The sequence below is a fragment of the Micropterus dolomieu genome, linkage group LG14, assembly GCF_021292245.1.
Source record: "Micropterus dolomieu isolate WLL.071019.BEF.003 ecotype Adirondacks linkage group LG14, ASM2129224v1, whole genome shotgun sequence".
In the NCBI taxonomy this organism is placed as follows: Eukaryota; Metazoa; Chordata; class Actinopteri; order Centrarchiformes; family Centrarchidae; genus Micropterus; species Micropterus dolomieu.
This window is the reverse complement of record NC_060163.1, coordinates 5385572-5398644: the sequence shown is the minus strand read 5'-3', so window position 1 is coordinate 5398644 and position 13073 is coordinate 5385572. Positions and strand designations below refer to the sequence as shown.

Here is a 13073-nt window from a genome sequence, read left to right as displayed (position 1 = left end):
TATATTTCACTCTTCCAGTTCCATGGCACTGATATTGTGCCAGCTGACTCAGTAGCATGGCTTACTTGTTAATGGTTTCAGTGACACTTGTGCTTTTCCTGTCATGAACAGTCAAAATGTCTGTGATCAGGCCTACTGAGATGGTGTGATGGAGTTTGTTTGATTACCAACCCCAGCCTAATAGGCTAAAGTACACAGTTGTTGATGGCAGGCCTGCACAATGCAAGAGTGTAATGTATCACCATCCACTAAAAAGTAAGTGGGCCCCTCGTCCTGAGAAAGCTAGACTCACCAATATTCAGTCTTTTGCCTCTCTTACCCCCATGGTATCTTTTGGTAGGAACCATCATGGAAGTGCAAACAAGGGTTTTTTATTTGAGGTTGAACTATGAAGATATTTTCGCAAATGTAATGAAATGAAAATGCTCCTACTCATTTGCATTTTGAATTATGCCACGTTTGTGTTTTGATAAAAGCCAGCTGGAGTCAAATTTGCGATGTCATGTAAACCTGAATTGATGCTGACATTTTGACTAAAATCCTCAAAAGGAGGGCTGATTTTTAAAACGCTGTTGAGAGGCTTTTAACCTTTAATGTAATATTGTTTGGCAGTTTTGCAGTTTTCATTAACACCAAATGACCATTGACGCCCTTATTTAATTATCTGGTTGCTTCTCATCCATACCGATAGTGGCCTTGATAAACCAACAACGACACTCAGTGTCTAAAAGAAATAGTTTGACATTTTGCTTAAGTTTGATGAGAAGATTGAGACGACGTTCTATATGATCTAACTAACAGCACCTCTGAAGCTCACTATTTAGCATGTTATATATTATTTGTTCAACATCCACAAACACCTTAAAGAAGTGTAACAGTGAAAAGCTGTTGTTTATGGGGGTTATATGGCACACTATTTCTTGACGGGAAACAGTGTCTTCCTGGCGACTTGTCATCACCATGACATTGCCAGGTAAAAAGCGGAAACTCCAGAAAATGACTGACTGGACAAGAAATAGCCCTCCACATAACACCCCCACCCCGTCAAACCGCAAATAGTCATTTTCACACTTCAGTTTTTGTAGGTGGCTATTGTTATATTTGCACAAAGCCAGGCTAGCTGTTTCCCTGTTTGCCCGTCTTTGTGCTAAGCCAAGCTCAGCTAACCAGCTGCCCTGTAGCTTTATAATTACCGTACAGATATGTTATCAATCTCTCCATCTAACTCACAGCAAAAAGTGAATTATATATATAAGTATATAATATATGTATTTTTTAAAATGTCAAACTATTCCTCCAGAGGCCTTAAACATCTCACCACCAAGTCTTTTCAATGTTACAGGAACACAGCTGCTGTTCTGCTGAGCTGAAACAGGACACCTACCTGTTGGACACTATACCAGGGTAGTAACTCTTTTGGTTGTCATCCACTCTCTTATCACTCATCAGAACAAAGGTAGAGTGTCTGCCATAGGCTCGGATTACACTAGAGCCAGTGACAGTCTCAGAGAAATGGGAGTATATGGGAGAGCGGCTGACTGACTCCAGACGCTTTAGCTGCCGAGACGTGGCAACGTAAAATCTCTACAGGGGTTGAGGGGGAGAGAAACAAACACAACATTACAACTGAACAAGATGTCACAGATGGTCAGATATTCAAAAACAATTCCGATGCACACAGACGAGCCCACACACACACACACACACACACACACACACTCGCACGCATGCAGAGCAATAAAGAAAGCCTTTGTGAACAAAACACCTGCAGTGCTCATTTCATATTCCAATTTAAAAATATTTGATAGGATGCCAGCTAACATTACATAAGCTCCTCAGAGGAGGTGAGTTCAAAGACTACATGCAAATCAGCTCTCCTGCATTAACCTCGGGAATGTCTGACTCTCTACGCGGCATGTAAACAGACCAATCATTGTTGCGTAATAACTTGTCTATTTTTGTACAGTAAATAAAGTGTGTGCTATCAGCAGGGGCTAAAGCACTGGCAATGTTCAACTGCAGATCTTTTGTTTTTTAATCACACAATAAAATCAAATGTATGTCTAACAAAAACAGAAAAAGTTTGAAAATGTTAAAAGTTTAGTTTTCCTTAGTATCTATATCATATTGATATAGTGAGCGGTTTGGCTTTCATTTGCAGAATTTCGACACGTATCATTGAAAAAGCAGACCCTCCGACAGTAAGATTATAGACAAATGATGCAGCACAGACGCAGGCCATGCAGGACGGATGCCATGACAAAGCCATGAGAACAACATGAGTGTGTGTTAGTACCGCTGATATGAATCATTTAGAGGTCCAGGTAGTAAAAATGTTAAAGGCGACCACCACATGAATCTCTGCTCTAAAACCACTTCAATGATTACCTGTACAATCTTATAATTGACTCGTGACTGATGATTTTATGTCAAGACTGTTTGTTTTTTAAATTTAACTCATTCACTGGTGTAAGTGTGTTTAGGACATGTTTAAAAGATGTTTAAATGTGTTTTTATCTCTTTTGTTCTTCTGTTGTCTGATTTACTGTGAAGCCTGTGAGGTTATTGTTTATGAAATGTTCTACTGATTTAGTGATTGATGAACGGTTTGATTCTTTAACTTTAACTAATTTGGTTTGCCAGATTTCCAACGTTGCATTATCTCTACCCAGTGGGGTTAAAGGGCTACTCCAGCGATTTAGCATTTCACTTCTGTAAAGTTGGGGGAATCACAAAACTAAAAGGAAAAACCTAGGGAGAAGAGGCTGAGATTTCTGGCACCTTAGTCCGTATAATGTGTCGAGCACCAAAGACACAGGATCCTCTCAAACTCCAAACTTTCTGTTGAAGATGTAGGTCTCAAGCCCCAAACTGAGATAACCATCACTCTTTACAAGTCATTCTGTACAAAATTTGGAAAGCTCCTTCCAGAGCCCCACACAAGACATTATACAACTGTTTTAACAGGCTGATTAGTATTCCTTGTGACAAGTAAACAGAATTTCAAGTGTAAAATTGGTGGAGTACCCCTTTAACCAGATGTAATAGCAAAAATATCCCAAACAGTGCCATCTCGAGGTCCGGTGTGTTTTGATCACTACACTGTGTATTATCAAATGTAAAATGGCCTTTAAAATACTTTTACTACCTACACTTACAAGCTCTGAATCTCAACATAATACTATATGAACACAACCAGCCAAAATCAGATATTATAATCACATTACTCTAAATCCCACAAAACACTAGCAATAATTTTTGATTTGGAATTTGCCTTATTAATGTTATCAGTTAAAAAAAAGAGATAATCTATACTGCAGTCATGTGAACACCACGCACACTACATTAACAACTGCTGTTCTTCAGCTTCAGTTCACCTGGCGCTGACGACACAGTCTCTGACAGACAGAGCTGCTCCTGTGGCAGGGATAACCTCATTAAACCTCAATGCGAGGACCGGCCAAGAGGTCCCTCTTGGCACTTAAGATCTTTGCAGATCAGCAAGTATGGTTAGAAAAAGACTGTGTGGAAAACAAAGAGTTTACCCGGATATGACCTGCTATAGATAGCTTCTTTCAGTTAGTACAATGAATCTAAACATACAGTATGACTAGTGAGATTATGTCTGCCTCCAGAGCAGCCCTGCCTCTGGAAATTAACAAACTAGAATTTCAAATAGCCAAAAAACAGAATTCAAATTTAGCTTTTGCATGTTTTGTTTCATAGCATAACCTTAAAAGGTAAAATGTGTAATTCCTGGCCACATGCTGCAAACAAATAGGAGGTAACACTTCTCCCCCTCCAACCCCTCAGCCACGCTACTCCCTCAATGATTCTGCTCCTCTGCTCTTTTCTAATCACATGTAACGTTAGAGCTTAACTTTGTAATAACCTAATGAATTAAGCCTTTTAGGTCTTCCTGTGTAAGCGGCCGCCGCTTCTTCTGAAGCAATGACGTTAAAGGGCCATGGCCTTGTGTGATGATCTGTGGGGAGAGGATCTCTCCTGCCTGAGTGTGACAGCTCCTCTCTGTCACTCTGTTTAGACACAGCTGACAAATATGTAGAACAAGTATGTAATTTAATTTTTTTTTAATTAATACTGAATTTAATACTGAACCCCAAATTGCTTCCAAAGGCTGTGCCATCAGTGTGTGAAAGGGGTGAATGTGATATGCAGTATAAAGAGTTTTGAGTGGTTGGAAGACTAGAAAGGCGCTATATAACATTTACCATTATTTATCAGAATCAGATCATTTATATCATATCATTTATGTTGTTTATAATAGTGTGTTTTCTTGACAGATTTGCTTGCGGCTGTACCTACCCCGGCCTTTTCTGTTTAGTTTAACATGAGTGCTGCCAAATGGTGTCAGCAGACAAAAAGGTAGCAGAGGAGTGAGAGGTTGAGAATTACAAGGGGTATTACACCACAGGACTCTTTCTTTCTGTTGATCATGTTATTTCATTTTTTGAATGTTTTAAACAGTCGGGCCAAATCTTACACATAGTACCTTTAAAGATTATTGGTGTAACCAACTGAACCAAGTGGGGCTGCTGACTAGAGCCTCCACAGTCTTAAACTGCAGACTGGGCACCGAGCCCCTAAGCTACTGTATGACTACTGGACTAGCAAAGACCAAACTACACTGCACCTACAGCACTAGAACAGCAGTGATCAACGTTTACACCAAATGCAAAAGTCTACCTCGCACACACATTCAACAACACTCGCAGACATGCATGTTGTATTAATAAGTTAGCAGACTTGTTTCCTATTTACCTGAACCCACCAATAGAACACCATTAATGGGACTATGACTATGAGGAACATTGGGGTGAGGGCAGAGCATATGAGCAGCACATTCAGTGTGTACCAGAAAGTGCGCATCCATATGTCAATATTGTCTGGGATGTGGGAGTCTATAGTATCGATGTCTTTGCTGAAGCGGTTTAGTAAACGCCCAGTGGGGGTGCTCTCGAAGAAGGCCTGCGGAGCTCGCAGGACCCCCTGAAGCAGGTTGTGGTGCATGAGCTTGGCAGCCTGCAGCATACTGTAGGCCCGGCACAACAGGCAGTTAACCAACAACAGCACACCTGTGAGAAGGGGGGAGGGGGAGGGGAGGGGTCAAGTGTGACAACACAACAACACCTGCGTTAAATGGATGAGGAGCCGTTCCTAATGTCTAATGACCGTCCGTGCAGCTTTCACAAAGTCACATTCAGTACTTGATTGTGGCTTCTTTTTTTTAATGAGACTGAAAAGAAGACAAAGTTAAAATTGCCTAAAATACATCTTTTCTGTAGTCATTTCTATTATCATGTTTCTTGTGGTTTGTGTTTTAATATTCTTTGTGTCTTTGTGCCTCGTTTTTAAGGTTTGTTGTTGTCTTGCGTCCGGATATGAAGAAGTGTCATTATTGTCTTTTATAGCTGGCACTGCGTAAAATAATATTAAATATTTAAATACTGTTTGAGATATCTCAATACCTTTGAAGGGCTTAAATTGAAGAAAAGTGAGAAATTTTCTTAAAAGATAATCTGTTACATACATACATACACTACCCTTTTACTATTTCAATTGAGAACTCAGTTTTATCCATTAAACCCCCAAAACATTTCACCCACATGCATATGTCGCACACTATTGTCCATAAAGGTTACTTGTGCAATTACTAAAACAAAGCTAGCCTACAAAAAGGATCCACTGAATTAAGTAGTTTAGTTGTATTAAGATTGGTCCACCACTAGAGGGAGGTTATAGATCACTAAAGACTGAGTAACATTGCTTTAGGTTCCAAACAGATCAGGTTTTACATTACATTACATTATACTGTGTGCATATTGGGCCCCACTGTATTGATCAACATGACAGTATGTCTTTATGAGTGTGTGTCTGTGTGTGTGTGTGTGTGTGTGTGTGTGTGGAAGGGTGTGGAAGTAGCCGGCAGGCAGGACAGGAAGTGCTTTTGCTGCAAAGAGAGCAAAGTGAATTTATGATAGAAAGGAGATAATCACAACGGCAGATGCTCATCACGGACAACATCACAGCGTACTGAGAGACAAAAGACCATACTGGAAGGTTAAAAACATGCATGCAGAATGCCATTTCAGGAAGAGGGAGGGTCACAGTTTTGGAAAGAAAAGAGGAACAGATAGCATCATCTGGCACATGAGCAACATTTCCCCAAGTACCTGGACAAAGACGTATATTAAAGCCAGGGGTGCTATGACAATGGCAAAGATGGGAGTGGTGGCAATGATAACTATCATGGTGGAGAGAGAAACGAAGAAGGTGCCCAGGAACATGAGCACAGTGGCTGGAAGGGCCTCGTCTATGACGTAGATGTCCTTGGAGAAGCGGTTGATGATGCGTCCTATTGGTGTGGTATCAAAGAAAGACTGGGGTGTGTGAAGTTTGTTGACAAGCAGGTTATTGTGCAGCTTCTTGGCTGCACCGATGTTCCCCATGGCTAGTGTGAAGGAAGAGATCATGACCAGGATACCTGGGGTGGGGTTAAACCAGAGCAGGAGTGAGGGAAAAAAAGATAACGGAGAGGAAGATTTTATTGTGGAATGAGAAAGCAATGGGATTACTAGTAGACACAGGCAGCATCTGTCCTGAATGTTAAGATGCAAAGGTAACAGTTCACTGTGAAAGGAATAGCAGGAAAACATTATGTTATACATCCTCTATGACCACAACCACTAAACAATAACAGAGCATAGTAACTGTTACACGGATGTGATGCTGGGCCTTTGGGTGTGTGTTTTGCAGATTCTAGAACAAATCATCTCTTCAGTGAGTTTACAGTATAAAAACATTTTAACTGGCTGCAAAGCGAACACATTCAGTTAATTTTTAATGCAACAATGAGCTGTGTGGGTGGAAGCGGCATAGTTAAAGAAGCTATTCAGATTGAAAAATAATTTCAGTACCTCTTTGCCAAACAGTTTCCACTAAGTTGTTTATATACAACTATAAATGCATGAGGTTTAACTTTAACCTAGTGCTTCATTCAGAGCTTACTGTGATACTTAAGTGTTTCTTACCTTGTGCAATGCCCAGCGCTGCGTACACCCCCACCCTCATATGAACATTCTCCTTGGTCTGATTTGTTGAGGCGTCATTGGTCCACTGGCTGAGCCAGATGTTTGCTCCGATGGCAGCGGCGTTCTGGCAGCCGTACAGGAAACAGATAAACACTGACAGCAGAGCTCCCACCGCCTTGGCGTACTCCAGGTACACCTTTGTTTTCACCTGGTTAGCAATGATAGAAGAGTTAACAGACTGAGTTCGGTCGAGGTCAGCTCAAAAAGCCTCAATGACAAAGGCTTTTATTATAGAGATATTGTATTTAGTGATAGAGATTGAGAGGAACTGTCTATTGTTTGTGGATATAATGACAGAGAAGTACAAATTCGGTGCAATCTGTAACTCAGGTAAATGTGATTGGATCTGTCTGCAGCATGATGCATCTATGATTTGAAATGCTTACAAGGGAAGTAATATGTTATGAACATTTCGCATAGACTATATTACAGAAGTGGATGCAGCCACCGTGATGTCACCCATTGGTTTATGGACTCCCGTTTTGAAGCCTCCAGTTTGGCACGTTAGCCGTCACCATCTTGGTTTTTTCAAACCATAAGTGGCTGTATTTGGATGAGAGGGTTGAAGGATATGCATCAACCACAAGGTAGCCACGCCCTAAAGGATACTATGCTTTATCATCTATTTTCCTCCAAAGGAAACTAACGATTGAGACCATAAACTCACTACTGAGGTAATACATCAAGTGGGAAGTAGGGTCATTTTCTCATAGACTTCTATACAATCAGGCTTCTTTCTGCAACCTGCAGAAAGAAGCCTCCTGAAATAATAGATAAGACTGATGAATATTTGCTTACATATGATATTTGCTTACATTACAAACTCAGTAATAACATAATTAGTGAAGTAAATTAATGAAAATAGGAAAAAAAATAGTTCTGATTAAAATGTATGACATGACTAGCTTATTCCTGACAAGCCACCACAGTTTAACATTTTAAACAGACCCATCTCTGTAGTGTGTTAGAACCAGATTCTATCTCTGTGGCAAACTAAACTTGCAAAAATTTAAAACGAACTAGAGGCCTAAGAGATAGAAATGGACAGTTAAAGATATTTGGTTGATGGACTGACCCTGCCTGTCTCCGCGATCTCTGCCTGGATGAGTTTCTCCAGCTCACGTGGTTTCTTCTTCTCTTGTGACTCTGAGTGCTTCCTCTGGCTGCAGCCGTGTCTCCTCACTGAACGGGTTCTGGGGTTCTCTCCGTCTGCTGAAATGATGCTGATCTGCCTTTAAGGACAGAAAAGAATTATGTCAAAGCGTGGCACTTACTTGGAAGATGCATTTACAAAAAATTCCACCAGAAGAACCCTCAAGAATATGTCTCCTATATCTGTGTTAAATGCCCAAATTAAAACTATCCAGTCAGTGGCTGTTCAGTGAAATGGCTACTCTGAATTTTATTCATTAATCCAGCGGTTCTCAAACTGGGGGGCGCATTGCCTGGAGCATGGAGATCTAAGCAGACCTAAAGTTGCAATTGCATCTGTTGTTGTGGCAAAAACCAAAGAAAGGGCTCTGATGCAAGCAAGGCCATTTTGATAACCTGAATCTTTTGTTATTTTTCAATGTTAATGATTAATAAAAATAAAATCCACTTTTGCTGAAGTGGGGGTGGTTGACCTTATTTCGGCTGACAGAAAAGATTTAAGAGCCACTGCATTAATCTAACAGAAAAGGGCGGAATGTATGAAAAAATTTAATTACAATATCTAGCCTTATAGTTAGTTCGAAATAAACTAAAATCTAAAAAACATTTCTTCTACCTAATGAATTGTCTCCTTGCTTCATTGACCACAGGCTCATTGTCCACCATGTCCGTGTGGTTGCTAAGGGCATCATCAGGAAACATTTCGCCATCTTCGATTATGCTCTCTGTTAAAGTATTATAAAACAGTATGTTATACAGCTTTCTTCAAAGAAGCTACAGTATGAGATTCTGATAGGATATAAAATGTAACATAAGAGTGGAGGAAGAGACGCTCTACCAGTGGTCTCATCCTCTTCTATGATGTCCTCCAGGGTGTAGTTCCTGAGAAACTCTGCAAAGGCTCCGTTCTGTTTGAGCAGCTCCTGGTGGGAGCCCATCTCCGACACCCTGCCCTCCACCATCACTATTATGTTATCCACCTGAGGCAGGTAGCTGATGCCATGTGTCACTAAAATCCGTGTCTAAAACAACAAGAAACCTTGTTATCATACAAACTACACATATAACAGGTTTTTTAATGGCTTGGAAAGAGCCTTTGGGGGGTGACTTTGCGGGACAGTAAGCATGATCAATACCTGTACAGTGAAAGGCAATGAGTCACCTTATGACCAAAATCTATGCATAACCTTATCTGGAGAGGGCAGGAAAGAGTACTCATACCGGCACACTTCAAGCATGGCTTTAATATTGTGAGAAACAACAGGAAGTCATCTCTCCCATTATCGCGAGCTTTGTGGTGGAGCGTTCAGGCTTAGTCAAACAAACACAGCAGCTGCTTCATAAATCTAGCAGCAGCTGCATGTGTAAAATAAAGTGGCTGTGGATAAGAGGAGAGGTGACTGCTGGAAGTCAAGACGTCGTAATTAAATCTATGTTCTGCTTGCTTGACAGTTGTTTGATAAATGCCATGTTAAAACACATTTGGAGAGGATTTGAAACGCTTTTTCAATTCTGATCATTTTGCCGCAAGTGATTTTCCTTTGGTGCTCGCTTGAACCTCTTTGGGGAGCGCCATAAATTTCTCTGTGCAGGAAAATCCTGATAACAATGTCAAAGCAAAACCACAGACAAACATAGGTACACCTTTTACAATGACATATTCCGTGTTATATTTGCAATTGCTGAGAAAGAATCCAGTCACAGAGGAACTCGAGTGCCTCTTATCAGACACTGGTGTCATAAATGTGAAAAACAAACAAGTCATAAACTGATAAAAGATGTCATTTCTTCTCTGGTGAAAAGATAACATACAACTTCCTCTATTGAAACAAGAATCTACAGCCATGCTTGCAGCTTTGTGGTGCTTTGGGCCACACTAAATGTTAATGTCAGCATGCAAACATCACAATGCTAACATGCTGACGTGTTGGCACGTTAACATTTGCTAATTAGTAGGTAACTATCATATTTACTAACCATACGTGGTTTATTGACCTCTGCAGTGTTGTTTATGCATGCTTTTAATACCACAAACTGATGTGTTTCTTAGTAAAAAAAGAAGATAAAAACCTGGATTTAAACTCTCCTCACCTTGCCCTGTAGCACCCCCTCTGGACCGATGAGCTTGTCAAAGATGTGTTTGGACACGTGGGCGTCCACAGCGGACAGCGGGTCGTCCAGCAGGTAGACGTCGGCATCGCTGTACAGAGCTCGGGCCAGACTCACCCTCTGTCTCTGCCCACCAGAGAGGTTGATGCCCTGCAGGATAGAGACATATAATCAGTGTTGCTTTAATCACCGTGGCTATTTGCCAGATGTCAGTAATACATCAGTAGCCACAAATGGTAACAGAAAATGAAAGTGCTTCTCTTCTGTACCTTCTCGCCTATCTCAGTCATGTCTCCACCAGGCAGCACTTCCAGGTCAAGAGTTAAGGCACAGGCTTCCAGAACACGGCGGTACTTCTGCTCATTGTAGGGATTACCAAACAGGATGTTGTCCCGCACAGTGGCATTCTGTATCCAGGCCTGCTGAGGTACGTATGCCACTGATCCCTGAGGAGAGAGGCCGACAAACTTCTCTTTACACCACTTCCTCCAAAGAGATCTGGTGATGTGTTTTGTCTCCAGGATATGTCTACATGTATATCCTGTAAATTACAATCTTATCCCAGAGCCCCAGGACTGTCCTCACATTCAGTCTGATCTTCCAAGCTAGTCAATTCTTTCTCATGTCATTGATATTGTCAGTGCAATTGTTCATTTTCCAAAAACTATTCCTGCTGCAATAAGCTGCAATGACAGTGCTTCCTCTTATTTTGTACCATACTCAAGAATCAACATATTGTGTTATATGTTATAGTTTCTGTTTTACAGCATGGAGAACTGAAAGGGGGGAAGGGGGAGGATGGACGATGGCATCATCCATGAGCCCAACCCTACTATCAGCAACAACAGACATGTAAGACATAAATGATTCAGATTAATTATTATCATTATTATTTTAAGAGAGATCATTATGGGTCTTCACACCACTAGTAGAGTCAATACATTAGTTACTTGTTAGTTTCCATACTCATTCAGCTTTTTCTGTAAAGATCATTGCACAGACTACAAATCTGAAATGCTTTAATCAGATGAAACAGGAAAACCTCTTAGATTAGCGAAAATGAAAATAGTACTGCAGGACTGAGTTTTTTTACCTTAAACATTTTGTGCATTGGTATTATTTTCTTTTTCATTCCTTTTTTAAGAGTCTGGCTTGTTTTGTCAATGATATTTGCATTTACTTGTGAACTGCACTGACCCTTTTCTGTACCACTTGTGTGCTAACTTGTGCATACAGCGCTATATAAATAAAGTCCAGCTGAATGGTCTCCGTCTTTTGTGAATGCTTACAAACGGTGACAATGCATAACAGAGCTGGTACTTTCATATGGATAACATGTATATAAATAAAAGTTAATGGAATACAAGTTTTAAATATGACGGTGGGCAATACATCTGGAGGTGCATTTACCCTTGGATTTTACATGCTCTGCAGTCACACAGGGGACTCGGTACAGTAACACCATCAGTTAGAAATGGGAACTGCAGAATTCTGTGTGGTCACTATGGCAATGACTTAGTAATTTGACCCTTTCTCAACATGTAAATATTTAACAGCTTTAAATCTGTAATAACTATTTCTTTGGCCACTTGGGCGCAGCGGAACGGGCTATGAACACAACACAAATGCCTTTTAAGTTGTCATAGTAAACATGTTAGCAAACAGTTGCCTATTTATACATCCAGCTCTCCTTTTGTTCTGTTTTGGTGTCCACGCATCTTTGGGCTTCAGCTGTTAAATGCGCCACTATGTTCACTAGCTAGTCACTAACTTTGTCTGTCTGCTGTTTGGTGCTTGGCAGGTAGTGTGCAGTGGGTTTATCAGTGCTGTTATTGCTGAAAACAGAAACAACTCTACGAGAGCGGCAAGACTGAACCAAAACAGTAAAATTGCGGCCAAAAATAGAACCGAGTTGAACTGCAGATTGTGCAATTTCCTATGGGTTCATCACCACGAGCATCTCCTTCCACATTACACATGGGCAACTGATCCATTGTTAAAATAAAAATATTGATTAGTGCAGCTTTAAAGGAGGGAAAGGGAAAATAAAGAGGATAAAATAACCTGCCACTTGCTTGTATGTTTTACAGAACATAAAATGAAGTCCTACCCGGATAGAAACCTCCCCCTCCAGTTTCTCCATTTCACCCAGCAGTGCAGAGATTAGGGAGGACTTCCCACAGCCAACGTGACCGACCACTGCCAGCAGGGAGCCCTGGGGCACCATGATGTTAATACTACAAAAACACAGTATAGAATTTGTTTTAAGAATAGTGTATGACAGTATGACAACAAAAACACTTAGCAAGTGGAAACCTATAAAATGTGGCTTTTCAGGACATACTTGTGGAGAACAGGAGGATCTTCTTTAGCCCAGGTGAATTTCCCACTGACAACCGTGACTGCAAATTCTGTTGAGCAACAAAGGATCACGTGAATTTCTTTTCAGGACAAAAGACTGAAAGGTGTTTCTTAACCATTAGTCATCCAAAAGATCTTCAGGCTCTGAGTCACTGGGTGAAAGGTACAACTTGGAAGCAAGGACTTTGTACTAAAGCCTTGTATTTGAGGAGCCTATTGAGTCTGCACAATGGAATGATGACATACGATGACAACGCACATTTTCTCAAGGTATTGCATCAGAAGGTATTGTACACCAGAAATCCCAAAAAGCACTTACTGAAGCTGGACAGGGTGGGG

The 13073-nt window shown here is 40.8% G+C and overlaps 1 protein-coding gene across 10 annotated transcripts in view; it reads right to left on the bottom strand.

Annotated features, from left to right (window-relative positions):
* Window positions 1-13073, bottom strand: part of abcc3 (ATP-binding cassette, sub-family C (CFTR/MRP), member 3) — a 61034-nt gene that overhangs the window by 4588 nt on the left and 43373 nt on the right. For 2 of the 10 annotated variants that reach the window (XM_046068050.1, XM_046068052.1), the window contains 10 exons: window positions 12718-12784; window positions 12484-12610; window positions 10643-10819; window positions 10356-10523; window positions 9103-9286; window positions 8881-8989; window positions 8188-8344; window positions 7053-7260; window positions 4783-5096; window positions 1385-1584 (listed from right to left, as the gene is read on the bottom strand). In XM_046068050.1, coding sequence (XP_045924006.1) covers window positions 1385-1584; window positions 4783-5096; window positions 7053-7260; window positions 8188-8344; window positions 8881-8989; window positions 9103-9286; window positions 10356-10523; window positions 10643-10819; window positions 12484-12610; window positions 12718-12784 — 1711 coding nt within the window. Of the gene's footprint in view, window positions 1-1380; window positions 1585-4782; window positions 5097-6194; window positions 6506-7052; window positions 7261-8187; window positions 8345-8880; window positions 8990-9102; window positions 9287-10355; window positions 10524-10642; window positions 10820-12483; window positions 12611-12717; window positions 12785-13073 lie in introns of those variants that run through there. The other 8 variants (XR_006827988.1, XM_046068051.1, XM_046068053.1 and 5 more) reach the window with 8 other exon arrangements.